A 17,288-nucleotide genomic window follows, 5' to 3' on the forward strand; every position below is an offset into this window, starting at 1 on the left:
TAAGCTCCATCCCCATGGCAATCTCCTCGAAGTGTTCCTTGTTAAAGTGGGTGGTACTCCCAAATGCCATGGTCCAGCCAACGTAGGCAAGAGTCGTCTTCTTTCCATAACTGCCCTGCCTTCGTTGCTAGGAGTGGACCGAGTGTAAAAGCTCAAGTACATGAGGACTATTAAAATACACCATTTTGCAATTTGACACCTTTGGATTCTTATGAAGTGATTGAATAAAACCTTTTGTGATTCCAAGGAAGATCACGAGTGTGGAAGAATGAAGGAATTCCCAATGAACCCAATTCAATTCTCTTTTCTTCTAAAGGAATCCCATCCCGTCTGTGTCTATAATCCCATTTTGAATAAGGTTGAAGTTTAGAACAGACTGAGCAGCTGTAAAAGGAGTGAAAATGGCTTCTTCGATACCCAAATTCTCAGCGATTTCGGGGATCCAAGCCATTTAGATATCAATTAGAATCTATCATATGGATGGTAATTATTGTGAAAGAAACAAATTTGTTCTTAAACTTTAACCAATAACAATTTGATTTTAATTAGTAATTGAACTTTAGTAAGAACAAATTTAGTCCGTAGTGATTTAATTGTTATTCTAGTTCAACCTAAAGGTTAAGAACCTTTCGTTAAAGAAGAATAATTATTAAATAAAAAGAAAATAGAATAAGAGAAACCATTCCAAACAAAAAAAAAAAAAAAAAAAAACTTTTAGAGAAAACAAATAAAGAAAGAAAAAGATCAAGCATAAGAAACAAGTAGCATAGAAGTGAACAAATCAACATCAACATCAGAAATGCTTCCACTTGCAACATATTGCTAATTCCACCTTAGCTTAAAATTTAATAACCTAAAAGTTCCAAATTGGAATTTTCTCTTGGGAGGATTGGTATAATCTATAGAGAATAAATCACTCATTTAGAGTTAGAAATCACTAGCGAATTTAAGTAATATAACATATAAATCCAAAATAAAATAAAGTAAAACAAAAGAGTAAGAACAAGAAAAATTTCCAAACAGAAAATGTCGATAACAAATTGAAAACAACCAATACCAAAAGGAAGATAGTAAATATAAAGAACAATGAGGAGATATAACCGAAGTCATTTTACCATCATATACAAAAATGACAAAATGGCTACAATTATAGACATGATAGAGAAACAAATTCACAATTGTTTATATCAATACCAAGAAATGCAATACACACAAAGCCAATTATATTGGTGGTTGTGTGTATATATATGACTATACATTGAAGTTCAGAAGCTACAACCAATTGAAAAGGAAGTAAATCCAAGATTAGAGTAGCAAAATGGGGAGTGGGCACATTTTGGCCATACCTTATCCAGCACAAGGCCATGTGATTCCCTTGTTGGAATTTTCGTTGTGCTTAGCCAAACATGGTTTCAAAATCACGTTTGTAAACACAGAGTACATTCACAAACGTGTAGTGAGTGCTCTAGCAGAAACAAATCATATAGGGGATGGTCGTGTTCATCTAGTATCGCTTCCTGATGGCCTGAAACCTTGGGAGGATAGAAATAATCTTGGCAAATTAACTGAAACAATGTTGCAAGTCATGCCTGTGAAGCTAGAAGAGCTGATAAACACAATCAATGGATTGGGTGGCAATAAAATTACTGGTGTTATTGCTGATGAGAACCTTGGGTGGGCTTTAGAAGTTGCTGCAAAGATGAAAATCCCGCGAGTCGCCTTCTGGCCAGCTGCTGCTGCATTGTTGGCTATGCAATTTAGCATCCCAAACTTGATTGAACAAAAACTAATTGATTCTGATGGTAAGAAGGGTTTCGACTGTTTCGAGTTGATGAGTCCATCCAACAAGTTTTCTGGTTCAGACAAAATAAATCACAAGTCAAACTCAGTCTTTCATTCACTTAAACTTTAGATAATGAGATTAAAGTAGGCAGAACAAACAAACAACTTCACCATCTTCGTCACACAAAGAATTTGAAATAATCAAATTAATAGGCACAGTATCAACATAAAATTTGTTCATGATTAATTTCAATATCAACAGGAACCTTACTGAAAAGCGAGGACATCAAGTTAGCAGAATCAGTACCCATAACCAGAACGGAAAGATTGGTTTGGGCATGTGTTGGTGACAAAGAGACCGAGAAAATTCTATTTCAAGTTTGCTTAGGAAACAACAAAGCAATAGAAGTGGCAGATTGGGTTATCTGCAATACTGTATATGACCTTGAGGCAGAAATCTTCAGCTTAGCTCCTCGTATTCTCCCAATTGGCCCACTTTTAGCAAGAAATCGACTCGAAAACTGTATTGGACACTTCTGGCCAGAAGATTCAACTTGCCTGAAATGGCTCGACCAGCAAGCTCCATGCTCAGTCATTTACGTTGCATTTGGAAGCTTCACTGTTCTAGACAAAACTCAATTCCAGGAGTTAGCCTTAGGGCTTGAGCTTACAGGCAAGCCATTTCTCTGGGTGGTGAGGCCAGACATTACTGAAGAGAACCCTAACAATGTCTTCCCGTTAGGGTTTCAAGAGAGGATAGAATCTCGCGGGAAGATTGTGGGTTGGGCTCCTCAACAAAGGGTTCTTAATCATCCCTCAATTGCTTGCTTTGTGAGCCACTGTGGCTGGAATTCTACCCTTGAAAGCCTCAGCAATGGCATCCGATTCCTTTGTTGGCCATACTTTGCCGACCAGTTTCTTAATGAGAGCTACATTTGTGATATATGGAAGGTGGGGTTGAAATTGAAGAAAGACAAACATGGAATCGTTACAAGAACAGAGATTAAAGAAAAAGTGGAGAAGCTCATCGCAGATGAGGATTTGAAACAGAGAATTCAAAAATTAAAGAAAACGGTCGTGGAAAGCATCAAAGAAGGCGGTCAATCTTATAATAACCTGAACAACTTCATAAACTGGTTGAAAACTTAACATATTTTAATCTAATCTCAATAAAGGAACCATTATAGGTTTGTTGCTCCATATTAATATCATCTTTGCCATAGTTCAACATGCAACTAGTGTACTATCAACCACCAAGCTTGAGGTTCGATCTGCTTACCCCACATTGCTATATGTATACACACACCCACATATTTTGAAACTTTTATGGCCAAAATGCTTGTGTGGTCCTTGAGGATTGACGGTGATACATTTTTAGTTCAGAATGAAAGCATTTGTCATCAACTTTGATAGGATTTTCACTTTTGCTCTCGCTTTTTGCACCTCGCTCCTTCATCCTCCTTCCCTTCTCATTTTTCTATAGTAAAAAAATCTTCTTGCTTTCCTTGTTTCAAAAAAAAAAAAAAAAAGGATGCAGATTTACCCAAAGATGAATCAAATGAAGAAGAATCGATTGAATAAGAAGCTGCAAATTGAGGAAGAAGAATCAATTAGATTAAAAAATAAAAATAAAAGGCTGAATATTATATTTTTTAAAAAATGACAAAAGAAAATCAGAAGATCAAAGAAGAAAGAAACGTTAACTTGAAGTCAAAGTGGTAATTTCACATGACAGACCCATAAGACCAAAATTCTATCTTTTCCAAACTTAGAGTTCAATTTAACTCCTAGAAAGGTCCTTCTATACAAATTTCTCAAACAATTTCTATTAACTTAAAAAAAAAAAAAAATACACGTATTGTAGTCCTGAAAATTAATAACATGATTAACGAGTAAATAGTGCTGACTACCTTGATCAAATTGTACTTAAATTTTTTTCTATTAAATTTTCCAATCCAATTGATTAATAAAACCAATAACAAAAATAATTAAAGACCACATAAGAAAATATTACGAAAAAGGAAAAAGAACAATTCAAAAGGACAGCATATAAAAGTATAAAAGATGTCTACTTACAAATATCATCTATGACTATAAGTTTAGGTTAATTAGTATTTTTTGAAAAAAAAAAGAAGAAGAAGAAGACTAGAAGAGCATCATGACCACGAGTATAAAAAACATAAGACCCTTTTCAACGTCGTGTGAGAGGAATAAAACATTAAATTGTCTAGTAAAGTATATACATTTTATGTTTGTTGAACTATGCACAATTTAGTAAAAATAAGGCTTTTGAAATTTTGCAAATCGACAACACAATTGTTTGTAACCGTGACACACTTCTAACTAGGTTATAATTTTAGCAACCTAAAATTTGTATCTTTCAATCTTGAAAGTTTCTCTTAGGTTTCTTTCAAATATCATAGCATATAAAGGCAAGAAAATGGAGAGAAAAAGAAAAAATAAAAAAAGGGATGGAATATTAAGAAAAGTTTCCAACAACAAGTTAAGAAAAATTAACATAATTAATACCAGAAGAAAGTGAAGGCAAAGACAAATAACAATTAACAATTAGGAGCTAGATATAATCAAAGTTAGGTTAGTGTCACATATGAAATGACAATGGCATGGCTTAGAGAGTATAGGTGATTGTGGTGTGTGTTGTATATATAGTGACAAACTAAAGTAGAAAATCAACAATCAATCAATTAACAATTAAGTCCTAAATTACAGAAGAGAAACGGATAGAGGGCACATTTTAGCCATACCTTATCCATCACAAGGCCATGTGATCCCCCTGCTAGAATTCTCGCTGAGCTTAGCCAAACAAGGATTTGAAATCATGTTCGTGAACACAGAGCACAATCATAAACATGTAATGGGTGCTCTAGCAGAAACAAATCATATAGGAGATGAATCACAGATGGCATGGAACCTGGTGCAAATAGAAATGATCTTGGTAAATTAAATGACACAATGTTGGATGCCATGTCCATGAAGCTTGAAGAGCTGATAAACACAATCCATAGGTCAGGTGGGTGATGAAATTACCATTTTTATTGCTGATGAGAGTCTTGGGTGGGCTCCGGAACTTGCTGTCAAGATGAGAATCCAACGAGTTGCCTTCTCTCCAGCATCAGCTGCAATGTTATGTTATTCAGTATCCCAAAACTGATTCAAGAGAAATTAATTGATTTTGATGGTCAGCTGCAAATGGAGGGGTCCCATTTGGTTTCAACAGAAAGAGGGTGTCTTCCCGTTAAGATTTCAAGAGAGGATAGAATCTTGCGGGAAGATTGTGGGTTGGGCTCCTCAACAAAGGTGTCATCCCTCAATCGCTTGCTTTGTGAACCACTGTGGTTGGAATTCTACCCTTGAAAGCCTCAGCAATGGCATCCGATTCCTTTGTTGGCCATATTTTGCTGACCAGTTTCCTAATGAGAGCTACATTTGTGATATATGGAAGGTGGGGTTGAAATTGAAGAAAGACAAATATGGAATTGTTACAAGAACAGAGATTAAAGAAAAAGTGGAGAAGCTCATCGCAGATGAGGATTAAAAACAGAGAATTCAAAAATTAAAGAAAATGGTCGTGGAAAGCGTCAAAGAAGGCGGTCAATCTTATAATAACCAGAACAATTTCATAAGCTAGTTGAAAACTTAACATATTTTAATCTAATCTCAATAAAGGAACCATTAGAGGTTTGTGGCTCCATATTAATATCATCTTTGCTATAGTTCAACAAGCAACTAGTGTACTATCAACCACAAGCAACTAGTGTACTATCAAACATTGAGGTTCGATATGCTTACCCCACATTATCATATGTATACACACACTCACACATATTTTGAAACTTTTATGGCCAAAATGCTTGTGTAGTCCTTGAGGATTGACGTTGATACATTTTTAGTTCAGAATGAAGGCATTTGTCATCAACTTTGTTAGGATTTTCACTTTTGCTCTCGCTTTTTGCGCCTTGCTCCTTCCATCCTCCTTCCCTTCTCATTTCTCTATAGTAAAGAATCTTCTTGCTCTCCTTGTTTCTCAAACAATAAAAGAAAAAAAAGATGCAGATTGACCCAAAGATGAATCGAATGAATCAAAGTATAAGAAGCTTGATAATGTGGTGTGTATTGTATATATAGAGACAAACTAAAGTTGAAAATCAACAATCAATTGATTAACAATTAAATCCTAAATTACAGAAGAGAAATGGGTAGTGGGCATATTTTAGCCGTACCTAATCCAGCACAAGGCCATGTGATACCCCTGCTAGACTTCCCACTGAGCTTAGCCAAACAAGGATTTGAAATCACGTTCGTGAACACAGCACAATCATAAACATATTAAAGGGTACTCTAGCAGAAACAAATCATATAGGAGATGCTAATATTCACCTAGTTTCAATCACAGATGGCATGGAACCTGGTGCAAATAGAAATGATCTTGGTAAATTACATGACACAATGTTGGATACCATGCCCATGAAGCTTGAAGAGCTGATAAACACAATCCATAGGTTAGGTGGTGAAGAAATTACCAGTCTTGTTGCTGATGAGAGTCTTGGGTGGGCTCTGGAAGTTGCTGTGAAGATGAGAATCCGACGAGTTGCCTTCTCTCCAGCATCAGCTGCAATGTTGGCTATGTTATTCAGTATCCCAAAACTGATTCAAGAGAAATTAATTGATTTTGATGGTCAGATTAACAACAATAGTTTCTTAATCAAGTTGATGAACCTCACAAGTTTTCTGTTTATACAAAATCATATGCCCAACTCGATGCTTTATTGATTTTATCAGTGGCTAAACTAGGCAACACAACTAAACAAATTCACTTTCTTACCCAAACAAATAATTGAAAACAATATCAAAGACAGAATTTTTCCCTGGGCCTACAACCACAACAGAAACTTGCCCTGGGCATGTTTTGGCAATGAAGAGACAAAGAAAAGAACATTTCAAGCTTGCTTAAGAAACACAAAGCAGGGGAAGTAGCACATTGGCTTATATGCAATACAGTTTATGAACTTGAGGTAGGAGCTTTCAACTTGGCTCCTCACATTCTCCCAATCGGCCCACTTTTAGCAATCAGCTCAAAAATTCCGTCGGACACTTCTGGCCAGAAGACTCAACTTGCCTGAAATGGCTCGACCAGCAAGCTCCATGCTCGGTCCTTTACATTGTATTTGGAAGCTTCACTGTTCTAGACAAAACCTAATTCCAGAAAGTCATTGTTACAGGCAAGCCATTTCTCTGGGTTGTGAGGCAAGACATTACTGAAGAAAACCCTAACAAAGACTTCCCATTAGGGTTTCAAGATTGTGGATTCGCTCCTCAACAAAGGGTTCTTAATCATCGAACAATTGCTTAATTTGTGAGCCACTGTGGCTGGAATTCGACGCTTGAAAGTCTCAGCATGGTGTTCGGTTCCTGTGTTGGCCAAACTTTGCCCACCAGTTTCTTACAATGTTGGAAATCGAGTGTGGAAGAAGGAGGTCAATCTTACAATGATTTCAACAATTTCATGAATTGGTTGAAAACTTGAAGGCATAAACACATAACATGAATGACCTCTTAGTCATAGTCGTAGTATTATTTCTTGCTTTTCAAGTCTACATTTTGATGATGACCCCCAAATTTTGGGAGAAAATGAAATTTGTCTTCCTCTTTTCACTCTCTCAACCTTCTTTCTCTCTCCATTCCCTTCCTCTTGCTCTCGCTTTTCTCTCTCCATCTTGCTCTTATTGTTCTTCTCTCAACTCATTCACTCTCGGTCTATTCTCACCCTCTCTCTCTCTCCTCTTTGTTATCTAGCTTTATTACATCTGACATTTCGATGGACACAACGACACCTCTGCAATGTTGCTATGGTGGACAACGAGGGGAGAAAGGAAAAATGGAGAATAACCAACACAAACGGAGGAAGGAAACTTGAGAAGAAGAAGAGGAAAAGAAAAAAACGAAATTGAGGGTCGTTTTGTAACATTTGATGGATGATAACGTAGGTAAGAGAAAAAAATCTATCAAATAACTTTTAAAAAATTAAGAGTCTTTTAATCCATTATCCATCGATATCTAAAAAAAAATTATACTTTCAAAAGTAGACGTTTCAAAAATATTATTGAAGTAGAATATCATGATTTAAAATTGTTTAAACAATATGATATCATTATATGTCACTAGCACATCATTTCATATCTCCGTTTCCATCCAAAATTTGATCTAAACAATTTCTACTCCAAATATATGTTTCAAACGTAATTAAACCTAATTTCTAATTCAACATTACATTTTATATTTTTTCTAAGAAAAATGGACCTAAGATAGACATTGTGAATGTGTTGAAAAGCAAGGTCTGTAAAGAGTGTGTTTTGTTGGGGGAGAAAATAGTGGTTAGATAGGGAGCACATGAGAGCATAATTAGAAAAAGAAAGAGGGGCATAGCAAAAGTGGAAAGAAGATGAAAATGGATGGGATTTTTAAGAGGAGGCAAAGACCCCATAGAAATTGGCTTTAGCACATGCCATTTTGTCATAGTCTCCACTGTCCATGCAATGAATTTGTACAATTCTCTCTTTGCAAAAATTCCCACTTCCCATCCACCATTAATGTTATGCCACACTCCACTTTCTATTCCCTCCTCCTCTCTTGTCCTGTCTATTTCGCTCAAAACCAAACAAAATCGATACAAAGATTTACGCAGTTGATTAATTATGTCGATGTGTTAGATATATCTACGGATAGAAGGGCACGAGAGATAGCAAATCTGATTTGTGATTTGAAGAAAATATTACAAAATATATGTATTTTCACACAGCATTTTCAAATGAAATTAGAGGATAGCCAAAACATGAGCATATATAGTTTAATAGCATTAGACATCTAATATTGATTTTAAAGTTAGAAGTTCGATTCTTCCCACTTCAAATAGTCACGTTAGCCATGAAATATTTGTTTGATAACATAGAAAACCAAATTAGGTGAGAATGTCACCACTTGTTCAAGTTTTAAGACTCATTTTGACTCACTAAAGGATAGTTGTTTGGCCCACTGGCTTTACAAAATCATTGTTAAATAACTCAATTCTACCGATATCAATAATATTTTGAAGTTTGCACATATATCAAGGAACTCTTTCTTTACAAGTCATAACGACTCGGTACTTCCATCATAAACTTCATCACTCCTATAACTAACTTGTAACTTAGAAACTCAACTCAATGCTCAAAATATCCATATGCGAAGTAAAAGAGTCTTGTCGGGAACAAATGTTTCCTTTTGTAGGGTAAATGTGAGATTTTTAACCATAAATTCTTGTTTTCATTTCATTACACTTTTGGATTTTGATATAATTATTTTGTGTTCAACAAGGGTTGCACTTTTATCCCTGTTAAAACATCCTCGTATATTTTATGAGAGAAAAAATTACGTCAAACATGAAATTATAAAGCATCAAAGACAAAATAGATACTATAACTTATTTTTCTATTCAAATATTTATTCACTAATAACCCTAATTTTGTGTCTCGTGTATTTTTAATTAAGATCTCTCCATTTCAAAGTTTTAAAAAAGTATGAACTTGTTTTAATCAAAGACTTGACAAATTGTTATCATGAGGAAATGTTTAAGAATCAAAAGTTCTGAATAATAATTTGGTTTCTCTACTTTTGATTTTAAAATTTTTAAAACGTTCATTTTGGTGTTTAATAGTTTAACTTAAGCATATTCATTTTCATCGTCATGTTTTCAGTAGCGGTTCATTTTGGTCTTTATACTTTTAAAACGTGCTCATTAATTTTTGTTGCTTCATTTTTATTTCATTATCAAGGGAAATAACGGTCACTTTTTGAAAATTCATGAGACTAAATAAACCAAAGATAAAAGTACAACGACCAAAATAAAATTTTCATTTCTAAAGTAGCCTAATTTTGGTTTGAGTGAGAATTTATGTAATTTTCTTCTAAACTAAAAAAAATGTTAAAAAAAAAAAAAAAAAACTAAATTTATATACAATATGTTTTATTTGTTGGTATATGCATGATATGTAAGATTGTACATGAAATTCCAGACATTCTGTGGGATACCAAACAAAGACTATACTTTCAATTTAAATAGCATACCAAATAAAGACCATGCTTACATACATGTGGAACATCGTCAATTTTTCATTTGAAAAAATCAAAATATTTATAAATATAATAAAAATTCATTGTTATCGATATCTATTTTATGTTTATCTTCATGTATTAAAAAACCAATCATCATTTCATAGCTATGTCACTTTAAAAAGAATGATAAAAAAGTGATCGAGAGCTTTAACTTCCTACCAACAAGGCTCGTTCATATCTCATTTCTCAAAAGATCGTGACACGATGTGAATTCTAAAAATATAAAAAAAAAAAAATAGCATTTGATATACATTAGCAGCCACCTCAAGAAGGCACAAAAATACTTCCATAAAGCATGAACGATATCATATTATAAAATGATAGAATCACTGGAACCAAATAAACCTCAGTACTAAAAGGATTTACAAGCGTAAGTCGGATATATTTATGAATAAATTTGTTACTTTTCCTTTTTATGCTCTCATCTAAGAATTCTTCACTTTCTATATCTAAAGGAAAAGAACTAATTGGAAGGAACTTGGCCAAAATGAAAATAGTTGGATCAATATAACATTTGACCGAGAGGGAAGAAATTAACAAACGCAAAATGATCTATTTTCTTTGATTTTTTTTTCAAGTTTTATTTTTCTCTCATAATTACATAAAGTAAAAAAAAAAAAAGAAAAAAAAAAAAAAAAAAAAAAGAAAAAAGAGAGAGAGAGAGAGAGAGAGAGAGAGAGAGAGAACTATGAAACGGCGACGTTTAACTATGAAACGACGGCGTCTGGGGAGTCACTGCAGGCGGATCCAAAAAAATCAACCAGCTTCTGCAAGATAACGACTTGGGTTTTCAAAACAACAATGTAGTCGGCGGTGTCCTTGAACAACTCATCCGCTTGCCGTGGTTGGCCGTGTCCAGCGGCGGATTGCGGCGGGATGAGGCTCTGCAGAGCTTCCAATTTGGTGGAGACTTCGGAGCAGCCGAGAGTCGAATCCCCCGGCCGGCAGCCTGCATTGTGACGGCGGTGGAAGCGACGACGGGAATGGGTTAGAGATCGTTTGGTTCTTCTTCTTCGGTAATTTCTGAGAGGATTTGGGAGTGTGTTGGTTTTAGAGCTCATTGTGAGAGCCAATTTGGTCGCTCAATAACAATGAGAAACCTTCCTTTAAGTAAACAGTAGGTGAACTCTTTGCCCCTCTATTTTCGCTTTTATTTCCGTTTTGCCATTTCCATGTTTTCAAATTATCTCTTTACTTTTCTCTATTTAAAATAAATAAATAAAATAATTTTAAAAAAATGTTATTAATGAGAGTAGTATTAATCAAACCTGTTATCGATGAGTTTTGTAGTATTTGTAATTCTTCTCGAAGATCCTCACCAAGGTAATTATTCAAAACAAAAACTATTTGAATGTTGATGTGAAAAATGTATCTCTAATTTTGCTTTAAAACATTTTTAGAAATATTTGTTTTAGTTTAAATTTAAAATAAGATTGTCATTATTTGAAATATAGAGAGAAAAGAAAGGGGTTGACGCGGTAATTTTGGAAAGAAAGGACCGCAATTTGTCGTCAAAGAAAGCATGCTCCTCTCAAACGGCGCATGTGATGTCATGAATCCCATATTTCATCTTCCCAATTTACCCTCACAACCCAATACAAATTACAACAACATTTTTAATAAAAGCCAACCATAATTGAGGGAAAATGATTATAGGATAAGATAATGTCACAATGTGACCCATAATTTCATCTCAATTAATCAATAAAGATCTCTTTTTTTTTTTATTAGTTCTTCCTAAATGTCAAAATAAACATTCAATTCATATTTGGTACCTTCAATTTCGGGTGAACGGGGATGACTATTACGTAGTTTAAATAAAATTTGAATTTCATATCGTTGTTGCTTTGAAAGATAAACCTTTCTATAAATATGTATGTATATAAAAGTCTATTAGCCGATTGATAATTATGACGAGATTAGTAGATTTCATCCTATGGTTATTAGTGGCAGCTACATAGTAGCTGTGTTGCTTCTTGGAGGGGTAGGATGTAATAATGAGAAGAGAAGAGGGGCAGAAAAGAGAAGAAAATGAAAAAGTGTATTAAGTGGGTGATCTAATTGGGAGAGATGTGGGTTATGGCTTCCCAAAAGGTTGCATGTGAATGTGATATGGGCCATCACAGCCAGCAAAGATTGAGAGAGAAAGAGGGGGGGTTTTTTTTTTTCTTTTTCTTTTGCCCTTTTTAGAGAGAGAAATGAGGCACATGGGAAGGCACATGCAAAGAAGGGATTTTGGAGGGTAGCCTTTGAGCATGTGACAAAAGAGGGACAGTGCAGCAGCATGAAAATTGTACAACCATGTCCTACACATTCCCCCCCTCTTTCCATGGACCTCATCTTAATTGGGACCCTACCTGTCCTCTCATCTTCGTTTGGTAACGATTTTGATTTTACTTACTGGAACGTGTTGTTGTGTTTGTCTTAATAAAGGAGATAAGAGATGGTATTAAGTACGTTAGCATGTCTAATTAGTTGAGGAATAAAATTGACTTTGAGTTTAGAAGATTGAACGAAAGAATTAGTCACTTCTCGAAATTAATTTAGATGCAACAAAGAAACTTTCGCTTGCCGGACAATATATAGTCGAAAACTAAGCTTATATATAAACATTGCTTCTACTTGTGATTTTCGTACTTTATTTAGGCGTAGCTTTTTGGAATGTCTTGGTAAGTCGTGTAAAATTTTTAAAATTAGAAAGGGAAAAAAAAACATGATTTTGTTTCTTAATTTTGACTTAGAATTATAAGAATAAGTGTTTTTTTAAAAATAGTTTTTTGAAAGAAAAAATTAGATATCACTCCGGAAGATCTAGAATTCTAATCTTATGTCAGGACCTACAGGTCGAGGGACAATCTCAGGTAGACAATTTCTACGGGACATAGATCTCCCAAAAAACGTACCAAATGCCAAGGAAAGCTACTATTACTCGAACAACCCAATACATAATCATACACGCTCAAACTTTTACAATTGTACAAAACCCAATCAAAAGAAGTTTATACATCTTGGAAAAGAGCACACTACAAGTAAAACTAAGCCTCAACGAAAATATGACTCATGAAGTTCAGCAGTGTGCTCGAACGACGACATAATAAGGAAGTGAGATCAAGAAATAAGTTCAACAACTAGTCATATTGTGTATTCGATGAATAACATGTTACAAGAAAAAAAGTATAATTTTAAAAACAAAATATTATCGACAAACTCATAGTTTAATTTGTTATTTTCTTTTAATTTTTTTAGAATTTAGAGCCGTGTTTGAAAAAGTTGAAAACCATATAAAAGAAAGGGAATAAATCATGAATTTCAAAAGTAGCAAAATATTAAAAATCCTAATTGCCTTAAAAAACTTCGTAAACAAGAGGAGAAATTTAAACGATAAATAAAAAGTAAATAAACAAATTTTTATTTTAAAGTCAACCGTACAAGGCTTATATCTGATGAATTAGGCTCATTTTAACAAATGATAACATATAAACTATACATTCTTTTTTCTTCGCTCCCATGAGTATAAGAAAACGAGTAATTCTCTCATTTAAATAGTGAAACCAATACTATAATCAATCACAACGTAACTTCTAGTTAAACAGTATAAATGGTGTCTTTTTCTTTTCATATTTTAAATTTTTTTCAAACTTCAAAAATATAAAACCTAATTGTTGAGAATCTATTTCAAAATCATGTTTACTTAGACGAGTGAATTGTTCTTTCGTTATTTGGTTTTGGTTTTTAAAAAATTAGAGCATATTTTCTCTCATTTAATTTTCTCACAATAGTTTGCATACTTTTTTTAAATAATAAAATTTACCTTTTCAAAAATCACTTCTTGCTTGGTCTTTAGAACATTAATGAAAAAAATAGATAACAAAATAAAACGTTCAGATAGGCCAACAACACTGAGTCTTTTTCTATGCTTATATTTTCAAAAATTATAAAAAGAAAATGAAAGAAAGACTTCAACAACTTTCTCTTTTTGAAATATATATTTTCGAAGATGTAATTGTTTAAGTTTTGAAAAGAGAGACGAGTCATAAAAAATCAAAATCAATATCATTTTTCTTATTGAAAAAAATCAAAATTAAACATACTAGGTGGATAAAAAATTCTAGAAATAAAAATTTAATTAAGAACATAAAACTAAGAAAACAAGACCATATTATTAGTTAAGGTTTTAGAAAACATGATTATAAGATAAGATATTTATAATCTTTAAAAAAAAAAAAACAGAAAGAGTAATTAAAGACCAAAATTGCAAATCTCTTTATAACTATGTTTAAAATGAATAATTTAATCCACTTATAATATATAATAATAACAACAATAATAATATTGTTTAATTAATCTTTGTTGTCATATGTAAAGGCAATCTACTTTTCCATTCCAAAAATGATTTTCACAGTATCAGTCAAAGGTTTAGAAACAAAATGATTTGATTATTGAATTCAACTCATTTTTCTAATATTTACCACACATTAACTATTTGGATGTGTTTTGTTTAAACTTTTATTTTGTTTGTTATATTTGAAAAAGTCTCTCGTTTTCGTACTAATTGATATTAACTTTCAAATTTTAATTTGTAATCTTTTTTTCAATATAAATAAGTTGGAAGATTTGAATCATAGACCTCTTGGTTTTCAATATACATTAATGCCAATCGAATTAAACATTGTTTTTAGTATTAATCATGTCAACTCAATTTTTTTTTTGATTTAGGGTCATGTCTAAACATTTACTTTATATAACATTACTTAACTCGATCGTTAAGTGTTTAAACCTTAAGTAAAGAACTAGTTCTCCTTCATTTGAGTATTTGATCAACACAAGATAACCTTATCTAACTCTCTTCTTGGAGTTCTCCTGATTAGGTTTTAGACTATAGAATTTGTTGATCAATGTTTCAAATAATTAGAGTCTCTAACATTTTATTGAGGCTATTTTTAACTGCTAAATACAACAAAATGAATCCAAGTATATGTTTACAAATACATATAGTAAAATAAAACAATTTATCTACGATGTATGGCGATAGACTACTATCCAGGTCTATATATCATAGATAAATTGTGATATTTTGCTATATTTGGAACGGTTATGAGAAAATTTATTATATATAATGTATATATATGTATATGTATATAATGGGAGGCAAGAAGGATGGGGTGGATGATGGGTTTAAAGAAAGGGTATAATGTGTTTTGAGTGAAACAAAAAAGAGAAGAAAAGGAGGGGGTAAAAAGGTAAAGTGGGACAGAAGATGTAATGAGAGGCATTGTTATGAAATGAAACATATTCTCTGTTCTTTTAAACATTCTTTTCATAAATATGACCCCACTTGTTTTGTCTATTGTGTAACAATTTTCTCCCTCATCCTTTCCTCTCTCTCTCCTCTCTTTTTCCCCCTTTCTTCATATCTATCTGTTTTCTAGGGTTGGATCCAAATATATAGCATAACGAACGAACAATGGTTAGGTTTACCGAGTCTTAATGAAACTTTGCTGTCGATCAACTGTTATGAACTTGAATCGCAAACGTAATTGGACAATTACGAATTTTGTTAAATTTACTGTTATTGTTGTTTCTACTTTTGAGTGTCAAGCAGAAATGGTAACAAATAAAGAGGTTAAAATTGATAGTTCTTTTAGTTTTGACAATAACAATAATGGTAGTCATTACAGCAACTATGATGATAACGGTACAACGTAATTCTCAAGCGCAATCGATTTGAACACTTTTAATTTATAAATTACACGGAGTTATTTAATTATAGATTTAGATGTGGGCCTCATGTGTTAGTACTACTCCAAAACACAAGTAAATAACACCAAGAGTAATCAAATGAAGTTTACTTCTTCTTTTCCGTTTATCTATTACTTTTTTCTTTAGGTAAAACGTGGCCTAAAATATTTACAAATACTATACGATGTCATTGTCTATAAGTAATAGATATTGATAGACTATTATCATCCATCACTGACAATTGATTCACAAAATGAACTAAAATGTTTATAAATATAACAAAATGTTTTTATTTCATTTAAATCTCCCTACATTCAAATGTCTGAATTCAACCATATGCTTAAAAGAAATTAAAATTAGTCCTTATAATTAGTTTGAACTTAATGTTTAACCAAAATTGATAAAACCAATAAGAATTAAGAAAATTGTTTTAAGTGACGAAATTGCTAAATATACTTATAAATATAAAAAAAAATGTCACAGTCTGTTAATGATAAATCGAGATAGAACACGATACACTACTTATCTATACCTATCGATACATAGTTAGTAGTTTATTGCACTTTATTACGGTCTATCACTAATAGACTGTTATACTTTGTTATATTTATAAAATTTTGATTTATTTTCTTATGTTTTAAAACTATTTTAATGATTATTATTGTTGATGAAAAAGCAATGCAAATATATATTTCTAAAGTTTAGAAAATGAAAACTATATTAGGAACTGTCAACGAAGAGAAAAACTATTAGTGACTAATTTTTTTAAAAAAATGTTAAGAACAAACTAATTACTTAATAAAATTGGATAAGAAATATGAGTTTTAGAAGTAATGTGAACTAAATAATATTTTAACCCACCAATAAACTTGATGAAAAGAATTAGAAGAGGATTGGTATGTTTTAATTAATATTTAATTTAGTTGTTAATTTAAATTAGTATTTTAAAATCAAATAGTTAATTAATTTTATTTGCTTGTAAAAAAATATAAATAGCCAATTTAGGTTGGTAATAGAAACATTTTTATATCTTTTATAATATAGTTGGAGAAGTCTATAATTTCAACGATCCTAAACCTTTCACGAGTCAGTGTAAGTTTGTTCTTGGTGAGCCCTTGGACCTAATCAATTGAAATATGAGTTTGATTGCTCTAGGTCAAAAGAGTTTATTTTTGTTTTGGATGCCCCTACCTAATTGACAAATGTAATTTCTAAATACAATTGTAACAAATATCACAAATACCCTATAATTAATACAAACTATGTACCCACACTTGAATATTCTAATTTTCTCCCAAATAAAATAATCATCTTCTGCAACATATCACATCTTCTGCATTTACTTCTCCACTTCTGGAAACCTTAGAATTTTTTTTTTGTCATCTCATTTCCTTCATATCTTTGTTCCTTTAGCATCTTCCTTGCTTTAAACTTTCATTCGCGCGACCATCTTTGTTCTTTCCTCCGTTTCCTTTTAAGATCGCTTTCCACCGGCCTTTATTAAGGTATTCAATTGTTTGTTTCGTCTTCAACTTCTGTTCGTTTTCAGTTGATTTTTGAGATTGCTTTCCACTGTTGCTTCCAATTGAATCTTTTAA

At 32.5% G+C, this 17,288-nt stretch overlaps 3 protein-coding genes and 1 pseudogene across 3 annotated transcripts; 3 read left to right on the top strand and 1 right to left on the bottom strand.

The window, feature by feature from the left end:
- Positions 1-1,318: 1,318 nt before the first annotated feature.
- Positions 1,319-2,931, top strand: LOC103498530 (UDP-glycosyltransferase 83A1). The gene is made up of 2 exons (XM_008461160.3): positions 1,319-1,802; positions 2,045-2,931. The coding sequence occupies exons 1-2, from the start codon at positions 1,319-1,321 to the stop codon at positions 2,929-2,931; spliced, it is 1,371 nt and encodes a 456-aa protein (XP_008459382.1).
- A 1,726-nt stretch (positions 2,932-4,657) lies between these two features.
- LOC127150980 (linamarin synthase 1-like) lies at positions 4,658-5,338 on the top strand. Its single transcript, XM_051090056.1, has 3 exons — positions 4,658-4,738; positions 4,814-4,939; positions 5,021-5,338. Exons 1-3 carry the CDS (start codon positions 4,658-4,660, stop codon positions 5,336-5,338), a joined length of 525 nt encoding a protein of 174 aa, XP_050946013.1.
- An 863-nt stretch (positions 5,339-6,201) lies between these two features.
- LOC103498745 (UDP-glycosyltransferase 83A1-like) lies at positions 6,202-7,619 on the top strand (annotated as a pseudogene).
- Positions 7,620-10,658: 3,039 nt separating this feature from the next.
- LOC127150981 (uncharacterized) lies at positions 10,659-11,012 on the bottom strand. Its single transcript, XM_051090057.1, has one exon. It carries the CDS (start codon positions 11,010-11,012, stop codon positions 10,659-10,661), a length of 354 nt encoding a protein of 117 aa, XP_050946014.1.
- Between the last annotated feature and the right edge of the window lie 6,276 nt (positions 11,013-17,288).

Source organism: Cucumis melo, chromosome 9, assembly GCF_025177605.1.
Source record: "Cucumis melo cultivar AY chromosome 9, USDA_Cmelo_AY_1.0, whole genome shotgun sequence".
Lineage (NCBI taxonomy): Eukaryota > Viridiplantae > Streptophyta > Magnoliopsida > Cucurbitales > Cucurbitaceae > Cucumis > Cucumis melo.